Here is a 19,918-nt window from a genome sequence, read left to right as displayed (position 1 = left end):
ATGATCTATGTGGACTGTACGCAGAACAATACTTTTTACTGTACCTCCGGACGCATGGCAATAAAGAAATCCAATCCAATATGGTTTTCCAGAAGATATTTGGTAAAGTACCACATTACAGGCCTGTCAGCAAAGATGAAGTTTATGGAATAAAAGCGATAGTGGCAGCTAGAGGCTGCATGGTAGCACAGTTGTTTCACAGCGGCAGATCCCAGATTCGATTCCCAGCTTGGGTCACTGTCTGTGTGGAGTCGGCATGTTCTCCCTGACAGGGGTGTGTACAGTCATTTGCTTCCTGAAGTCAATGACCATTTCTTTAGTTTTGCTGATATGGAGGGAGAGATTGTTGTCGTTACACCACTTCACTAGGTTCTCTATCTCCTCCTGTACTCTGACTCATCGTTATTCAAGATTCGACCCACGAGGGTCATGTCGTCAGCAAACTTGTAGATGGAGGTGAAACCATATTTTGCCACACAGTCCTTCAGGGAGTCTGCATGGGTTTCCTCTGGGCGCTCCGGTTTCTTCCCACAGGTCCCGAAAGACGTGCTGTTAGGTAATTTGGACATTCTGAATTTTCCCTCCTTGTACCCGAACAGGCGCCGGAATGTGGCGACTGGGGGCTTTTCACATTAACTTCATTGCAGTGCCAATGTAAGCTTACTTGTGACAGTAAAGATTATTATTATGGGTGCAAATTTGACTGATGAATGGTTGTTTTAGGATTGGAGGAGGTTATACTGTGTGGTTCCCGAGGGTGACTATTAGGACCATACTTGATCGATATTAATGACCTCAGTGTGGCTGTGCAGGGCAATATTTCAAAATTTGCTGATTATTTTGAACTGAGGTGAATGGTAGGCTTCAGGAGGATATAGAGAGAAGGAATGGACTGACACATAGCAGATGAAATTTAACTCCTCGAAGTATAAAGTGTTATATTTTGGTAGGAAGAATGGAAGCGCTATAAAATAAAGATACAATTCTAAAAGACGTGCAGGAGCAGAGTTACTGGGGAGGAAGCTATATGTTCATAAATTGTTGAAGGACAGTGAGAAAGTGGTTGAAAAGGCACACAGAAACATAGGGATTTAGAAATTGTGGCATAGGGACAAAAGCAAAGAAGAAATGGTAAACCTTTTATAAAACACTGGTTTGGCCTCAACTTGAAGATTGTCCAATTCTGCGCACCGCACTTTAGGGTGGGTGTGAAGGCTGCAGAAAGGATGGCGAAAAGATTTACTGCAATTGAATCGTTGAACAGTTGCAGCACAGTAGAAGATGATTCTGGGGGCAAGGCATTTCTGTTACCAGGATAGATTGGAAATGCTGGGCTTGAAATCCTTGGAGAAGATTAGTTGGGGAGATTTGATTGAATTATTCAACATCATGAGGGAGGTCTGTACAAAATAAATAGGGTGAAACTGTTCCAATTTGCAGAATGATTGAGAACCAGAGGGCTTCAATTTAAAGTTGAATAACAAAAGAACCAAATGTTACCCAAGGAAGTATTTTTGTGCAGCAAGTGGTTAGGATCTGGAATGCATTGGTCAAGATTGTGGTGGAGGCAGATTTAATCATGGGTTTCAAAATTAAACTGGATAGTTACCTGAAGGAAAAATGTGCAGGACTGTTAGGTAAAGATGGAGAATGGGACTGAGTTGCTCTTGTAGAAAACTGGTATGGATGCTTTCCGCCAAATGGTCTCCTTCTGTAGTGTAACCATTCTATGATTCTATACCTCTGTGACACCATATTAACATACAAGTGCAGTGTTTCATAATCATAAATTGCAACCATCTCTTAATTAGATACATTAGTTGCAGCATTGAAAAATGTTTGCGGATTAAAATTGTGTTGTAATTAAACTGGGGTATTTTGAGTGTGTGGCTACTTATTCTGTACAAGTGAAATACAACTGTTTTTGTGTATTTAATACCAGGTTTCATCGATGCCAGTTTTTTAATATTATTAAAGAAAATGCCTGATTTGGAACAGCTGTATGGGTTGCATCCTCGACACTTAGAACGACGGCGAGTAAGAGGGCATGTTGCATTCAGCATTCCTGGTGTACTTGAAGCTTTGCAAGCCTGCCCAAATCTATTGGCAAGTAAAATAAACTTTCACCAACTAGTATAGTTTAGCTAATTAAAGATTAATTGCACATAACACAAGGAATACTTTGTATACAGAAGACAAAAATTGGGATTAGTCATAAATGAATTATAATCTGCGCGGAACAACAGGCAAATGGCACAACTTATTGATGTTTGCAATTGCTAACTATGGATAGGGGACTATTGTTGAAATATAGTCTTGATTATTGAACTTTTCATTATGCTGCATTGAATTTTGTTCTAAATTGGCTCACTTTTCTCAAGCCTTGATAAATATCGTATAATGCTGAACAATCTCGCCTCATAACATTCCCTCCAACCTAAATAAGCAATGTCTTGGTGTATTTGTATTGCTGACTAATTTCCATAAAGTGCTCTGTGCACTAAGGAAACTAAACAAACTGCTGTCACAGTTGTGAAGTGCAATATTACTGGCTGAGTTAATAGTTCTCTGGGCCACATACACCGTTTGACCTGCTGAGTATTTTCAGTATTTTTGTTTTACGTCCGATTTCCACCAATTTGCTTTTGTCTTATCATTCAAAGATATATTCCAGCTGGTTTTATATTTTAATTTTGAATTCCAGGAGCCAGCTCCCAATTTCTGCTGATTAGCCATTTTCCCCAGCAGACAAATAAAGCGGTCAGATTTCTAATGAAAAGAATGGCAACCTGAAAGCAGTTTATGATAATGCTTCACTGATTTGGTTTGTGCTTGCTGCTGTTCGAGTGGCAGAAGTTTTGAGAAACCATGTGAAGGTAAATCTCAAAAGATAGGTGCTGAAGATTGGTTTGAGACTTTAATAGTAAGTAGGTGAGGGAGTCATTTACTAACCTCAAGTAAATTACTCCCTAACATTAGTTAGTAATTAGGGAGTAATTTACTTGTTGGGTTCAAAATAATCCCTGTTAGATTAGTTGGAATAAAATAAATACTGGAAGAAACTCCACTGTAGAAAGCCCTGAATGAATTTTCCAGGAATTTGCTGAAAATTGCATAAATTTATTTCAGCTGAATTATATAATTTACCATCAAGTATTCTAGATTTGTGATAGTTCAGAACTATGCAAATCTAAGTGAATTTATTGTGGTGGATTCTTTGGCTGTTAATTATATTATGAAATTCTTCTTTCCTCAGTACCTTTATTATTTTTCTTTACTTTGGTAGGGTGTAGAAACTTCCCATTTAGAATTAGTAGAAGCCATCTGGAATTACATGCCACAGGTTCACATCTTGGGAAAGTTTCGAAATCGTAATGGTGCTTTCCCAATCCCTCCAGAAAACAAACTAACAATTCCAGTAGGAGTCAAGATACAAACACTTCATCTAGTTGGTAAGCAATTTTTTTATGCAAGTGGTTTGCAGTGAGGTGAAAGGTATTTTTGTTTCAAAATCTGTTGGCTGAAACATTCCTGTAAATTTGAATTAATTTATTCTAAATTTCTTCCCTTTTAGGAGTAAATGTTCCTGAAATTCCTTGTGTCCCAATGTTGAGACACTTGTATTTGCAATGGGTCCGACTAACCAAACCTCAGCCTTTTAAAGACTTTCTTTGTGTCAGTTTACGCACTTTTGTAATGCGGAATTGTGCAGGTATGATTGAAGAGTAATTTCATATAGATGTTGTAAAGAAAAGGTTATATCTTTAGAACATTTTTTTCAAGTTGCATAAATTCCCTCTGTTATTGCAAACTCATAGATAATTAGAATAAAGCACAATTTGTGCTTATAATATTAAAAAATTGTTTTTGAATTTGAAAAAATCCATTTGCTGTTTTGCATCTTGTAGGTCCCACCAATTCCTTAAAGTATGTTCCACTAGTAACTGGGTTAGCTTCAGCCAGGAATCTGGAACATCTAGAACTAATTCGAGTACCTTTTCTTGGAGGACTGATTCAACATGTAGTTGAGGACAGCTCAAGATCAGGTATGTGACTTGTCATGCCTAACAATAGGTTAATGTGACAAAAGTTCTGATTTGGTGACTGCTTTTATTTTTATAAAAAGAAAGTCATTGTGCTATGGTTTTTTTATTGGCCAGTTAAAACTAACAGCCTATTCTTACAGAATGTTCCAAGTGTGTTATATGTTCCCTGGTAACAGAAAGTCAGGGGGCAGGGCTATTCTGTCCATGTGAATAATTTGCAAATCTCATGATATTGTCAGATTGAAATTTGAGAATAAATGGGTTGATATTCCTGAGAAGCAGGAGAGAAATTGTTCTCCCAAAAGTCAACTTCAGTTGTAATTCAAAATGTGTGGTAAAGAATTGACTGCCTGTTTTACACCCTTTCTGTGTTTCTTTCTATTCAAGTAGAATGTTTAATGAATGGCTGATTTGCTCCCCAACCCTTTTTCCATCTTTGCTGAAGTTGACTTCCACTTTTTTGGTAAAATACAAAGGATTTATTTTCCGATCTTAAAAGTTACAATCTTGTATTTTTCTCCATTCATGAGTTAGTTAAGGCTGTTATAAATATACAGCATGTAATGGTAGATTATCTTTTCTCGGTTTAATAAATTCACTTTATGTCATAAATTTTAAATGAGGTCTGATGTGGTACTCTACAACTCTTGAAGATTGAAATGAGATTTTGTGGAGGCATAAGATAGTCCAGTACCTAAAAGCAATTACTCAGCAGGATTTGCTGTCCATTTACCCAGGTGTGTTACCAAAATAACTTGCATAGATCTCAGCTTAAGGATAGGAAATCTCAAAAGGTACGAGGCAAGAAGTTTACCCATGAGAGTGATAGACAAACTGGAATGATCTGGGGTAAAATGGCTAGAGAAAACCTAATATAAAAACTTAAATAGTTGTGTTAATGCTTATGTTGCTACAAAAATGCGCCTTTTTAAAAAAAAAAATCTTTTTTTGATAGGTGGTTTCCGAAATCTACAGACTATTGTATTTGGAGCCTGCAAAAATGCACTAGAAGTGGACCTTGGCTACCTCATTATCACTGCTGCACGTAGGTGAGTTTATGCAACATATACCATGAACACCTTGAGGTGTATTGGATGACTGAGTGGAAATAAGATGCACCTATGAAGGATTGTGCCATAACATACAAGATCATAACAAATGTAAGTTATTTCAAATCCCATTTCCAAAACAGAGTTTAAAGATGAAGCTTGTACATCTTGAATATTAAGTGAAAGGAAAATAAACCGAGGTTGGTTGTGTAAAATATGACTTGTGTGAGCTGTGTTCCGAAGAATTTATTTTTATTTCATTGCTGTTCTGATCTACATGTGATTTTTAATTGATATTTACTATAAAGTAATCAGATAGAACATACAATGCAGAAGGAGGCCATTTGGCCCATCGGGTCTGCACCGACCCACTTAAGCCCTCACTTTCACCCTATCCCTGTAACCCAATGACCCCTCCTAACCTTTTTGGTCACTAAGGGCAATTTATCATGGCCAATCTACCTAACCTGCACGTCTTTGGACTCTGAGGAAACCGGAGCACCTGGAGGAATAGAGTTAATTCACACACTATTCCACCAGGTTGGAAGATTTATGAAGTTGCATAAGGTTTGTTTTTTCTGTAATTTGTATAAAGTTTCTTAAGTTAATTTCCTATATGATATTGTAAAAATAACCTTTTAAGATAAGAAACATCAACAAAATGGTTACTTTGTGTCAGTACAGAACAGGCTAGATTCTTGGGTAGGAAACAGGCAAAGAAAAATTAAAGCTGAAAGCTTGTGTCGAGCTATAGATTGGAAGGACAAAAATTGAAAAGACTTATAGCATTAGTACAAGAGAGGATAAGACGTTCCTGGAGATTCATTGTTTCTAATAGTAACACTTGGGAAGCAAAAGTTTAGATGCTGGCAAACAAATATTTAGTATAAATATGATAAATTTTAGGAATCAGGCAGTACTAACTCAACATAGTATCAGATAAATTTTGGTTACAGAGTAAAGCTGTTTGACCAGTTCTTCTGGCCCTCGCGATCCACAGGTGCTTTGTATTATAATGGCTCCTTTTCTTTGCCTCCACCCTTCAATTGTTGAAGAGTTATTTTTTTAATATATGCCCCATCATGTTACCATTGCTACTTGAAGTAATTTGTTTGATTTGTAATCTTTTACATGAAAAAATAATGAATCCCCCCCCCCCCCCCCCCCCCCCCCCCACCACACACACACACCTTGTGTTTCCAGCACTGCTTCTGAATTTGTGGTCTGATATTACTGACTTACAGCCGAGTGGATACATCTTTCGCTATTTGCCTCTGGTTTGTCATTCTGCTTGACAGACATCCATTATTGGATGACCAGAGATTTATCCATGTATTGTTGGAAAGAGCAAGTCATTGTCTTTGGACCCCACCACAACCTTTGTTCCCTAGCCATCATTATATCAGCCTCTGTATGTGCTTGAACTAGACGGTTGCTGCATTGATGTCCTGTTTGATCCTGAGCTGAGCTCCTGATCCCATATCACCATGACAGCAAAGCAACCTATTCTGCCTTTTCCCATTTACACACTCACTTTAGCCAACCTGTTGCTGAAAACTTCATCCATGCTTTTTGTTACCTGCAGACTCGATGATTCCAATGCTAATGTTAATTGTATATTAATGATGCGCAGTGTTACGACCGGGTGAGAAAGGGTGAACTGATTCACTTCTGTTCAACTTCCTCAGTTGGTCACAGAAAAAGTTTAAGGTTCTTTTTCACGAGGCTATACCTTTTGCAAAATGTATTTAACTATTTAAACTGTGAGCATTAAGGAGCCAATCTAACTACGTTTTCTTGAGTCAAAGAATGAACAAATTTATTAACCGCTGTACCCAAGGAAAATAATAAAAATGAGACATCAAGCATTTAACTTTCACATAGTCATTCAGGCACACACAATTGCTCACACACTAAGGTATCAGAAATAAGGAGTTAAAAGACCAATTAAAAAAAAAAAAGATAATGAACGGTTAAATGTCCTTTGATTCTCCCTGAGGCGTAGACTAAACACAGAAGTCTCTGGGTTAGCTGGCTTCTTGGATGCAGTCGGATGTAGAAAATGTTGCTATTATTACGAAACCTTGGTTCACTAGTAGGTTTCTGGTAGTGTTAGTTTCTTGAAAAGGGCAGCACAATTAATCCAAAAAGGAGAGCGGGAAAAGTAGCAGCCTTCAGCCTGTTTCCTCTGTGAAGACTTTCTTGATATCACCTGTGCAGCTTGCAATCTCTAGTGGCCTGACAGCCTTACTTTTAAATATTGCACCAACCATTTATTTCCAAGAGGGTTTGGGTGGGTCTGTCTATGGTAGCCATTGTTTCAATATCCGTCATTTTGCATTTTAATGTCTCTTCCTCAAATGGTTACGAGATTTAATGGGTGTCTGGAGTAGAGGAAACGTGTCTCACTTCACTCTCCTCTGAGGGCATTTTTCTTTTAATTCATTTATGGGATGTGGGTGTCGCTGGTTAGGGCAACATTTATTGCCCATTTTTAGTTGCCTATCAGAAAGTTGTGGTGGCCCATTATGTTACCATTGCTACTTGAAGTAATTCATTTGCTTTGTAATCTTTTACATGAAAAAATAATGAATCCTTCTTGAACCTCTGCAATCCCTGAGGTGTAGATACATTCACAGTGCTGTTAGGGAAGGAGTTCCAGGATTTTGACCCAACGACAGTGAAGGAATGGCAAAATATTTCCAAGTCGCGGTGGTGAATGACTTGGAGGAGATCCTCCAGGTGATGGGGTTCCCATCTGTCTTCTGCCCTTGTCCTTCTAGATGATAGTGGTCATGATGTTAAATAGAGGAGATCTGGAATAACTTTTATTTTTAAATTTAGAGTACCCAATTACATATTTTTTCCAATTAAGGGGCAATTTAGCGTGGCCAATTCATCTAACCTGAACATCTTTTGGATTGTGGAAGTGAGACCCACGCAGACACGGGGAGAATGTGCAAACTCCACACTGACAGTGACCCAGAGCCGGGATCGAACTCGGGTCCTTGGCACCATGAGGCAGCAGTGCTAACTACTGTGCCACCGTGCTGCCGTGATCTGGAATAATTTTAAATCAACAATCTGATTGAGAGTTGTGCAGGCCCATAATGTTGATTTCCTTATTTCCCTTTTATTTTTGCTAGCCACTTGTGCTACCGTGATGCATATTTAATCATAGTTATTGTTATTAATAAACTTAATTGTGTTTAAATTTACAAACCTGCTGACTCTAGTTTTTGGGCAACCAAGAGCCAAAGACTTCAGATGTTTTTCTAAGAATTATTTATTAATTTCAATTGGGTTGTGACTCCAGGTCAAGTGGGGCTGGAATGGATGGCTCACTAGCCCACGGGCTGGTAACATAAAATTTGGGCGTTGGAACGGTAGACAGTGATGTTTGGGTCCCAGTATAAATTTAAAAGTGACACCAGGTTTGTAGCAATGTAACAGGATGGCTCTGGAGGCTGCTAAGTTTTTTTTTCAGGTGGACGACTTGCCTTTGGTTTACTTAAAAGGGCTTCAAAAAGACAAGCTCATCAAATTGGCAGGTGAATTAAAAATAGAGGTGCCAGCTAAAGCTAGGACGGTCGAGGTAACTGAAGAGATTTCAGCATTTGAAAGAAATGCCAGAACACAGCCTGGTTAATGGCAATAATCCATAGAATTACCTAAAATCCAGTTACAAATGAAACAATTGGAGATGCAACAAAAATAAATGGAAATGCAGCAAAAAGAAAAAACTTTTCAAATGGAAATTGAAATGAAGAGGTTGGAATAGGGGAGAGGAAAAAGCAAAAGAGAACGAGGAAAAAGCATTAGCGAGAGAGTTCCACCTTAAGGCGGTGGAAATTAAAAGGAGCTAGAGGGGAGCTTAATCCTGGAATGGAATCCGGTGGTGATATGTTTAAATTTATAAACGCCCTCCCAAAATTTGAAGAAAAAGTAGAAGAAACTTTTTGGGGGGCATGTGAGAAAATTCCAACCCAAATAGAGTGGCCAAAAGAAAAGTGGATGTTACCCAGGCAAAGTAAATTGACAGGGCAGGCACAGGAGGCTTATGCTTCCCTGTTAGAGGAGGTGTCTAAGAATTATGACACGGTAAGAAAGGCTATTCTGGGTGCATATGAATTGGTTTCCGAGGCATGTTGGCAAAAGTTTCGGAATTTAAGGAAACAGCCGGGAATTTGAAAGTGTTAAGCAGAACTATTTTAATGGATGGATATGAGCATTGGGAGTTGAAACTACCAATGAGACTCTCAATGAGAGAGGTTATTGTCTTAGAGTTTAAGAATTCTCTAAGTTCTGTGATGATAACCCATGTTGAAGACCAAAGGGTAACGACTGCTAGGCAAGCAGCAATAATTTAAACCTTTCTTCCATCCCCCCATAATTCCCAAAAGGATCTGAAATGGGATAGTGAAAGGAAGGCAGATAGCCAAGGTAAGGAATGGATAGCTTGGAATGCTCCGAGACCACCTCCTCAGACCAGGAAGGGAAGAAATGAGGGTGAAGGTGAGACTCTTAAGGCCTAGGTGTTACCATTGTAATAAATGAGGGCATGTTTGTTCAGCATGTTGGAAGTTGCAAGGAAAGCCCATGCATGGGACTTGTTGGAGTGCATAAGGAGGGTTTTGAAAAGGGAACATAGTGGGGAATACTACAGGGCAGACTATAGCTCTAACTGGACTTGGGAGACCTGATATATATTAAGGGACAGAGGTGCTAGGCAAACTATCTTACTGGAGAAGGATTTGGTTTTCCCTCCAGACATTTTAATGAAAGCTAAGGTATTAATAAATGGGATAGTTGGAGATTATATCCCGGTTCCATTGTATAATGTACACTTGAATTGTGGTTTAGTGTCAGACCCAGTAGTTTTCGGACTGGTTAAGAAGTTATCAGTAGACGGAGTAGATTTTGCAGGAGTGAAGGCTGTAGCTTCATCCATCATTACAGAGAGTCTTGGTGGAAGTACTGTGGATAGCGCATGAGATACCAATGGCAGGGACATGTGAGAATTTGGAAAACGTACTGGGCATTAAATGACTCTAAGAATTAAATGTTGAAAGACGTTAATCACACATCAAATGAAAATGATAGTGAATCTGATTCTCCTGATACTGATGAAATTATCTCTACAAGAATAGTTCCTCACAGACGTTTCTCAAAGATAAAGTTGAATAGAAAAACAGATTCTGAGAACTCCCAAGACTGAAGTTGATCCTAAGTAAGAGGAATCCAAATCTATTCAACAGCAGTTGTTTAACATTTCTTCTGAATCTGATTTGGATTCTGAAGAAATGTTAAACAACTGCTGTCGAATAGACCTGTCACTAACTGATCTTGGAACAGTTGCCAAGTAATTCTTCCAAAGCTAAAGAAGAAGCCGGCAAATCTGAAGAAGAAAGGGAATTGGACTTTCCTAAAAGTAACTTGTTACAGCCTCTTGCAGTAAACTCATTGCCATCCACTTCAGGTGCAAATATTTCCCAGAGAATGCCTGGCTTGAAGGAAAACATATAAGAGTAGGGCATAAGGACAGCAATGACTGTGAAATGACACCAAGAAAACTGCTGATTTACCCACCTCCTTTTTAAGGCACTTAGTGCCTCTTCAAGGTAAAGGAAGCAAACAGCAAAGGAGATGAAATAATTAGTGTTCAATTTCTTTTCAAAGTGCAGAAGGCGGATGAAGAACCAGGCAGTGATTCTGCAACCACAACTGTTAACACAGAAAGTTAATGGAACCAACAATGTGATTCTGATGATGTGAAAAGTAGTTGCAGGCCACCACCATTTAAAGGAACAATGTCTCTTCAATTCAACACATCCACCACAACACACCCACACTGCTCGCCACAGGTTTTACCTTGGTATATCTAAAAGTAAAGAAGAAAAGTTGAAATCTGGAAAGTACAAATTGTAAAGTCCCTTTTACTAAATGGAGATAAAAGCTGTGATTACGAGGCTCCGTTGAAGAGATAAAAGCTGTAAAACAAAGAATGGTGCATATAAAGCCAACCAATTCTGATTGAACGCTCAGCTTTACTTGTCACTGAAAGTAACCATGTGAAGGAAAAGAGTGAATGTGAAGCTGGAAGGATTGAAAAGTGCTTATTGTTTAAAAATGAGCCAAATATTTCTCTTGGCATGACCATCTGCTTGTAGTTTGGCTGCAGAAGATCGTCAAAATTTGGACAAACATTGAAAAGATGACTGCATTACATAGGGAGGCAAATGCAGAAGAAACTCATTCAGGGGGCTCTCCAATTTAGACAGTCAGAAACCTAACAAAGGGAAGTACGTTGTCTTTAATTTTGAACAAGAGTGAAAACAAGGCACTATTTGATGATATCAGAGGGAGTTCTAAAACCAATGAAGAACAGAGAGAGGATCTAACAAAGGTACTGAAGAAATATAGACAGATTTATAGGGAAACACCAGCGTGTACTATGTTAACTAGTCATGATGTAGACAGAGGAAACTCTGCACCAATAAAGCCACGTCTGACAAAAATAGCAGTGGACAATCACTTATCCTCAGACGACACACTACGCACTTTCCTTTTGTCTGAAGCAAAACTGTTTGCCTTTTGTCCCTTAGTTTTGAACCTCATTAATCTCAAGGGCTTCAATTTTGGTCAGTTCATTACATGGTACTTTATTGTGATGGTTCTCAAATTGTGGACCAACAGCCTCCGTAAGTGAAGGTCCAGTGGTTGGCCAAAAATGCAAGTCACTGACATAGAAGCCACAGGTCAGACTATATGTGAAAATAGGCCAGCATCCTCATCCCCACTACTCGTGATGTTGCGCAACTAAATTGGCTCCCCTGTGCACAGCACAAGTTGTCATAAGTACGAGTAACAACAATGTGGTTTTATAAACTAGATTTATGTTACTGTTGATTGTGCTTAATTAATATAGGTTTGAGATGGGTATTCATTTCTCAGATTATTTTGATGATATAACTTTTTAGAATGTTTCAAATAAATGTGTTCTGTTTGTATTGATGTTTATAGTATGAAAATGTCTATTTTGCTGCTTGCATGATTTAATTATGACATTTCATTTAAAAAAACACTTTAACTATCATACCAATTAAATGTGCTGAGGTTTTATGGTGGCAATCGGAGGCAAATGAGGTAGGACAGCTAGATAGGTGGTTTGCAGGGTCTCTTTCCCTGCCTAAATGGTCTATGGGAAACAAAGTTTGAGAACTCCTACTTTACTGAATATTTTTGAAAGTGTTAGACACAATTTAAATCTCTCAAAACTTTCAAAGTTTTGAACACTTTCTGAAGCGACTGTTGACCTAGTTTTTAATCCTCTTCATATTTATCCTTTCGTCTCTGGTATTCTAGTGAATCTACATCACACTAATTCCATAGTTTGAATATTCTTTGTATTCTGAAATCTAAAACTACACACACTACCCTAGGTTGTGGCACAAATGTCATTTGCAGATTAAGCTGAAAACAAGGATGTGATAAATCAATGCTTCTATTTCTTTAAATGTACTTTTGACTTTTCCTTTTTACACTTGATTCCTTCTTCAACCCTACATTTAAAGATCTGAATATCCGCAGTTCCAGAATTTGTGTTCTCTTGTTATTCCATTATGAGTTTATCATTTCGAGTATAATTTAATTGCAAAGACTCGGCAGCTCAGTGGTTAGCACTGCTGCCTCACAGCGCTGAGGACCCAGTTCGATCCTGGCCCTAGGTCACTGTCCATGTGGAGTTTGCATATTCTCCCCCATGGGTCTCCTCTGTGTGGGTCTCACCCCCACAACGCAAAAAGATGTGCATGGTAGGTGAATTGGTAATGCTAAATTGCCCCTTAATTTGGAAAAAAAAATGGGTAACTCTAAATTTATCAAATAAATCATAATTTTATTGCAAAGAAAACTACTTTTACAATTATATATTTTATTTGATAAGTATGTATTTAGTTACCATTGTAGAGTTTACTATTTAGGTGTATAAACAGTTGTATTCAAAATTGTGTTGTCAAGTTTGATGACTGGAACTTGGGAGCATATTTACAAATTGTAAAGAGCTTTGGTGCTGATCCATTTTTACATAAATAAAATAGAGACTTTAGAGTTGATTTACTGTGTGTAACTGAGTATTGCTGAAAAAAGAGACATGGTATCAAAGTTTTTCATCTTACACTCAATAGGACAGCTTGCAAGAAAATATCAAGTAAAAGGAACAACAATTTATGCTGCGTGTGAAGAGAATTCTGATTGGTTGGCAGGCGGATTCTGTTAGAGGTGTTGCCACGGGAAATGCAGCACAAAACAGTTGACTGAAAGTTTTTGTTCAAAATTCAAACCAAATGTTTATATTATATATATATTTTTTAATTTAATAATTAAAGAAATCAGAAAGGAAATCGGCATAATCAAGAGTCCCCAATTGCAGGCCTTGGATATGTGGTATAACATGAAAGGAAAGCAAGTTCATTGAGAATAATATGTAGTTTTATTTCCCAGGAAAAGATAAAATGCAAATAACAAAATAAGCTGCACATAGCCGTACCAGCCTCCCCGGACAGGCGCCGGAATGTGGCGACTAGGGGCTTTTCACAGTAACTTAATTGAAGCCTACTCGTGACAATAAGCGATTTTCATTTTTCATAAGGCAATGCTTGTGGCTTTTGCCCTAAAGAAATTCTGGTGTATCACCAGATTAGTGAAAATAGGAGTGTGTAAGTATATTTTTAAGAGGTCAAGAATTTTGAATTGCTTTGTTCTATTTGCTTTAGGTTACACGAAGTTCGTATTCAACCTTCACTAACCAAAGATGGTGTTTTTTCGGCACTAAAAATGGCGGAGCTGGAATTTCCCCAGTTTGAAACCTTGCACCTTGGCTATGTTGATGAATTTCTATTACAGTGTAAGGATCTGACATTGTTTTCTCTTCCTTCATTGGTGTGATTCAGGACATGGCTATGTTCTACCAGTGGTGAATAATTCAGCTAAGTTTTAGCTTGACTAATTAGCAAGTAATAATCATATTGATATAGATTTTTTTCTTTATAAATTATGGACATGATAGATGCTTGGAAGTAAAATTCTGAACTATTTATCTGTTCAAACTATGTTGATGTATGATTCACTTGTCATCTTTGCCCTATTTTCAGGTAAAATGACGAATGCTGAATTAGTGAAGAATGGTTTGGCAGATGTGGTAGAGAATCCTGGTATCATTACAGACATTGGGATGAAAGCAGTAAATGAAGTATTTCCTTGCATCAAATACCTAGTTATTTACAACTGTCCCCATCTGCATAATGCACATAACTGGATAACAGGTAGACCATTAAGCTGAATTTTAATTATGTGCCATATATAAATGTTTGTTTTTGGATATGTTACTCAGACTAAAATGGTCTGACTCATTGCAGTGTATGTAATAGTGTTAATCAGTTCAGTCATTTCAACGCATGTTCACTTCTAAATTTAAAATGTGTAATATCTCCCAAATAATTGAATAATCATTTGAAACTATTTGCAAAGTTATGGTTTTCAGAATGTAAGTTGATAAGGGAAGATATCCATTCCTATTACACTGTCTCAAATGTTACATTCAAAGCATTTAATATACACAGAATTATTTTGGTGTGGTGAATTATATTGGCAAATATTTCATGATCGTAAATGAAGAAACATGACTTCCTTCCACAGCTCAGTTGTTTAATTAATTCCTGTTTATGTAATTGCATAATCTCCATACAGATCAAAAGTTGCACTACAGTAGCAATAATAAAAATGGTGCATAAATTTGGGCTGTAGTTTATTATGGATATACTTAATGCCAATTATTAGGTTTATTTGTGTTCTTTGTATCAGGTCCCCAACCTTGGGGTCCATAAGAATATTTGAAAGGGATGCCAGAAATAACCATTAAATGCTCGTGCCATTCGTCATCTCAGTCCGCCACACTCCTGGCCAGTAATCTTGCCTAATTCTTACCTCTGTATTAGATGTGGCCAACCGGGTTGGTCAGTTTATTTGGCACTTCAGGTGAGAGATACAAAGCCAAACGATGCAGCATTACAGGTGGGGCCAGGTTTAGGAATGTCATTGTGCTTGTGACAATATGGGGGTCGGGCAATTAGTTACTGCAAAGAGACCAGGACAATAAGGCGATATATTGAGGTAATCACCAAGAGTATCAAAAAGATAGTGGATTTGCTCAAAGGAGCAGCATCCACTGAATATCAAATAACCATCTGTAACAATGTTTAAGAACGTTAGAAGTAGTGGGCCAGATGGCCCCTCAACCTACTCCGCCACTCAATACAATCAAGACTGATAGGCTTTAGATCCACATGTTTGCTATATCCCTTGATTCAGTGAAAGACCAAAATCTGTTTATTTCAGCCTTAAGTATATTGAACAAAATCACTGGAGTCATAAAAGAGTTTTCTTTTGCACGCATGCAAAACGAATGAGGGGAGGTCAAATTGAGGTATACAAGGTGATAAAAGGTATGGATAAAGTAGATGTGGAGCAGATGGTTCCTCTTGTGAGGCATTCTAGAACGAGCAGTCAATAAGAGGTAGCAAATTTAAAGAGTTGAGGAGAAACTACTTCTCCGAATTCTCGTTCACTCCTGATATCTAATTTCCAACCTGTCTCAGTGCTGTACTCCCTCTTTATGGTGTTGGAGAATCGTCTAGTCCCATTAAATAAAACAAAATAAATTTTTAATTGTACAAGTTTATTATACAGAAGAAAATACTCTCTTTTTTTATGCCAAGGTCCGTGGAATTTGTATAATTGGACAGGAGAGATGCTCCAGATATAAAAGAGAGACCCCTGCTTTAAATTAGGATGAATAGAAATGGGGCGGTACGGTAGCACAGTGGTTAGCACTGTTGCTTCACAGCGCCAGGGTCCCAGGTTCGATTCCCGGCTTGGGTCACTGTCTGTGCGGAGTCTGCACGTTCTCCCTGTGTCTGCTTTCATTTTCTCCGGGTGCTCCAGTTTCCTCCCACAATTGCCGAAAGAAGTGTTGTAGGTAATTTGGACATTCTGAATTCTCCCTCTGTGTACCTGAACAGGTGCCGGAATGTGGTGATTAGGGGCTTTTCACAGTAACTTCATTGCATTGTTAATGTGAGCCTACTTGTGACAATAAAAGATTATTATTATTCTGAATATAATACAATTTTGTTTCTATACTTTTTTAGACCATTCACGGTGGAGCCGCTTGGTAGATCTTACACTTGTTCGTTGCCACGCTATCAAACTGGAGTCATTCAGTCAGTTTGTAGAAATGCTGCCAAGTTTGGAGTTCATTTCATTGGATCAGATGTTCCGGGAACCTCCAAAGGTGTGCTTTGGATTTTGCAAAAAACGGGAAGTTTATTGATACTGTTATTGAATGCTGTCATAACCATTGCTAATGTGCGCTTTTTTAATGAAAGTCCTCTATGCAATCTTAACATTATATTAACATTAAGGGAACTAATTTCCAAGCTAGCATATTATAGATTTGAGATCTAGATCTGCCAGTTTTATCAACCGTACAACCAATAGCTTTATGATTCCTCAGCATGCTTTTTGGTGGAAAACCTGTGGAACAGTGATTCACCTAAGTGCATTTATTTTCTTGCAGGGTGGAAGAGAAGGGTGGGGAAAGAGGGTGAGAGAGAGAAGAGAAGTAATAACGTCCAGCTCCAAGATCACTAATATCAATAGTTTTCTCCCTTGGTTGGCATACCTGAGCTCACTGTAATTGGTTGTTTGCCAGGAGAGAGAAAATAATTTGCCTGTGGATTGAATAATTTGAAATTGCTAAAATTATGTTTGCTGTTTTTAACATTGTGGGAGTGCTGTTCAAAGTGTTACACTTGTGCTATGTTATAGAGAAAGTTGCATGTTGGGAGAAAGAATTTAAAATGAATTATAAATGGTGACTTGTATTGCAGCTGATGGCAGATCTAAATGTTGTTGATGCTTCTGAAAACTTCCTTACATTACTAGTGCAACAAAAACTTTAGAATAACACTGGTAAAATTACTGTTTGCTTATCTATCACATCAGGGCTGTGCTCGTGTAGGGCTGAGTGCTGGCACAGGAATTGGTGTTTCATCTGCTCTTGTTAGCAATCAGAATTCCAACAATGATAACGATAACCAAAATAATCACGCCAATATCAATAATAACAATAACGAGGAAAATGATGCTCGACAAGAGAGAGCAGCAGCTGATCTGCCAAACCCAGTGAATGGTAAGTTTTTAATGTCTTTAAAGACATTCTGAGCTTTTGTGTGATGAGATCTAGTGTCACCCTTTAATTATCAGTCCTGTTGCATGTTGGAATTGCATCGTGAAATTCACAGGTTTAAAAAACATAGTTAGCACATTAAAAAACCATGTCCTCTTTCTATACAAAGTCCAATATACTGGAGTCTTTACCTGTTGCTAAATGGAGATTCTCACTATAAATTAACTGTTCAAATGTAATTATTTAGGAGAAACTAAATGAAGAGCTTTGGGAGTTGTCTTGAGACGAGTGAGCACACTGTTGAACTAGGAAACCCAAATACTGGGAAAAATGTACTGCATTGTGTCAGGCTATTACTTCATTGAGTTAATGTTTTGCAAAGTTTTTTTCTCTTTTTGACGTCCTTCCCCTTGGCCTAGTATTGAAAATGAGTGGCTTCTGCCACTATTTCTTCACTTGGTTTATGAAATTTGTATGCAACTAATGCAGTTTTACTTCCTCTTATGTTTTTTTTAATATATGTAGATAACCCATGTATGAAGGAAGTTATTTTTTGAAATATTTGAATGAGTACATGCTATATTGTTTCAGGGGGTGGCATATTGACCATCAGACCAGATTTGATGCTAACTATCCTCTAAATAAAATGCATTTGATTTTCAAGTATTGCAGTGAAGTTTTATTCATGATGCTTATGGACCAGTGATGCATGTTGTTAAATTTAATCATGTTTTTGGATATGATGATTCATTTGTGGGCATTTTGGTTTTTCAGAACAAGGACTTCAGGAGGCAGTGCATGAAAGTAGACCAAATGGGGCTGCATGTAATTCTGACCAGAGCAGTGGACATTCTATGACACCTATGGATATAGATGAAGAACAAGCAGGTAAAGCATGTGTGTGTGAATAAGATGGTTAGATTTGTAGGCAGAAGCCTTGCCTTATCACTGTGGTGAGTTGTACCTCCATGTACCTGCAACACCATTGTCTGTCCCCAGATGATGCTGAATCTTAACATGTATGATCTTTCCTTTTTTTTTAATATAAATTTAGAGTGCCCAATTCTTTTTTTTTCTAAGTAAAGGGTAATTTAGCGTGGCCAATTCACCTACTTTGCACATCTTTTGAGTTGTGGGGTGAAACCCACACTGACACGGGGAGAATGTGCAAACTCCACACGGACTGTAATCCGGGTCTTTGGCCCCATGAAGCAGCAGTGCTAACCACTGCGTCAACATGTATGATGTTAAATAGTGCTGTTGGACAGAAAGGTTCATATTTGTAAGGAAGTACAGTAAGGAAATAACTTTCTGACGACTGTTCACTTGAAGGCTTTTTTAAACCAGATTGGGGTAGTTGGGAAGAAAGGATAAATCAGTATTTAGTTTCTTTGTTTTACTTGTTCTTGGGATGTGAGCGTCACTAGCAAGGTCAATGTTTACTGTCCATTAGTTGTCCTTGAGAGGGCACTCCAATATTGGTGCAAGGACGGGAATTCCAAGATTTTGGCCCAGTGACAATGAAGGAATACAAGTCTAAGTTGGGGTAGTGTATGACTTGGTGTCCCCATGCACCTACTGCCTTTGTCCTAAGTGGTGGAGGTTATTGGTTTGGGTTTGCTGCTAAAAAAACCTTGGTGAATCCCTGTAGTACACCCTGCAGACAGTTACTCTGCAGCCAATGTGCATTCATGGTGAAGAGAATGATTAGTTAAACCAATCTCTCAAACAAGTCTTTTGTCCTAAATAGTGTTGTGCTTTTTGCAGTGATGGACCTGTACCCATTTGTATTTTCTGCCATCTGATGACTGAAGATGCAAAAACAATTAAACATAAACGTGCAATTTGCTCTGATCATTGCTAATTATTAGACATACTACACTGCCTCTGCAAGGACAAAGCACAAATTGTATGTTTCTGATAATGAGAATATTTTGGGATTTCTAACTGCCAATGCAGAGTGGTGTACACTACTTGATGTAGCTGACTTTATAACTGCTGAGGTTAGCTTAATATTTAAAGAAAAAGAGTTGGAAGAATAGGGATTAAAGTTTAAATTCTATGCTTGAAACAATATGGTGCAGACAATAAAAGATGATGCTTCGGTGATAAATTGTTTTGATTGCGATTCACTGTTTTTGCTGCTGCAACAGCTCTATTTGTTTTAACTCAGCAGATGTCATTAGGTGATTTCTGCTCCAGTAGTCAGTTTGACTCAAAGCTGACATTAAAGTAAGGCTGACCTCAGAAAAACAACTACCAAATGTGGCATAACTTAATGAGTTAGTTGCTTTGAGAGGAAAAGTGGAGCTAAGTGAGCTAAATGGATTTTGATGACATTCTACATGTTCACTGAGATAAGATGGCGTCAAATTACAACAGTCTTCGTTTTATTAGGTGTTTGCTTTGTTTGCATTTGGAGAGATTGCAAGAACATTTATGAAAAACGAGAATATCTAGTTCATATAAATTGTTTGTTTCTGATATGCGTTCATGCAGATAGATAGTGGAACATGAATTAATGTCTATAAAAGTAATGTGCTCTGATGGTTTTGGGAATGATTGCCACTGAACCC

At 37.9% G+C, this 19,918-nt stretch overlaps 1 protein-coding gene across 8 annotated transcripts in view; it reads left to right on the top strand.

The window, feature by feature from the left end:
• Positions 1–19,918, top strand: part of fbxo38 (F-box protein 38) — a 78,251-nt gene that overhangs the window by 24,071 nt on the left and 34,262 nt on the right. For 7 of the 8 annotated variants that reach the window (XM_038795588.1, XM_038795586.1, XM_038795585.1 and 4 more), the window contains exons 4-13: positions 1,943–2,106; positions 3,287–3,452; positions 3,575–3,712; positions 3,909–4,046; positions 5,002–5,095; positions 13,870–14,000; positions 14,248–14,418; positions 16,303–16,445; positions 17,159–17,345; positions 18,117–18,230. In XM_038795588.1, coding sequence (XP_038651516.1) covers positions 1,943–2,106; positions 3,287–3,452; positions 3,575–3,712; positions 3,909–4,046; positions 5,002–5,095; positions 13,870–14,000; positions 14,248–14,418; positions 16,303–16,445; positions 17,159–17,345; positions 18,117–18,230 — 1,446 coding nt within the window. The remainder of the gene's footprint in view (positions 1–1,942; positions 2,107–3,286; positions 3,453–3,574; positions 3,713–3,908; positions 4,047–5,001; positions 5,096–13,869; positions 14,001–14,247; positions 14,419–16,302; positions 16,446–17,158; positions 17,346–18,116; positions 18,231–19,918) is intronic. The other variant, XM_038795590.1, reaches the window with a different exon arrangement.

This window comes from Scyliorhinus canicula, chromosome 4 (assembly GCF_902713615.1).
Source record: "Scyliorhinus canicula chromosome 4, sScyCan1.1, whole genome shotgun sequence".
NCBI classification, from domain to species: Eukaryota; Metazoa; Chordata; class Chondrichthyes; order Carcharhiniformes; family Scyliorhinidae; genus Scyliorhinus; species Scyliorhinus canicula.
Note: the sequence above shows the minus strand (reverse complement) of the source record. Positions and strands in the feature narration are given on the sequence as shown.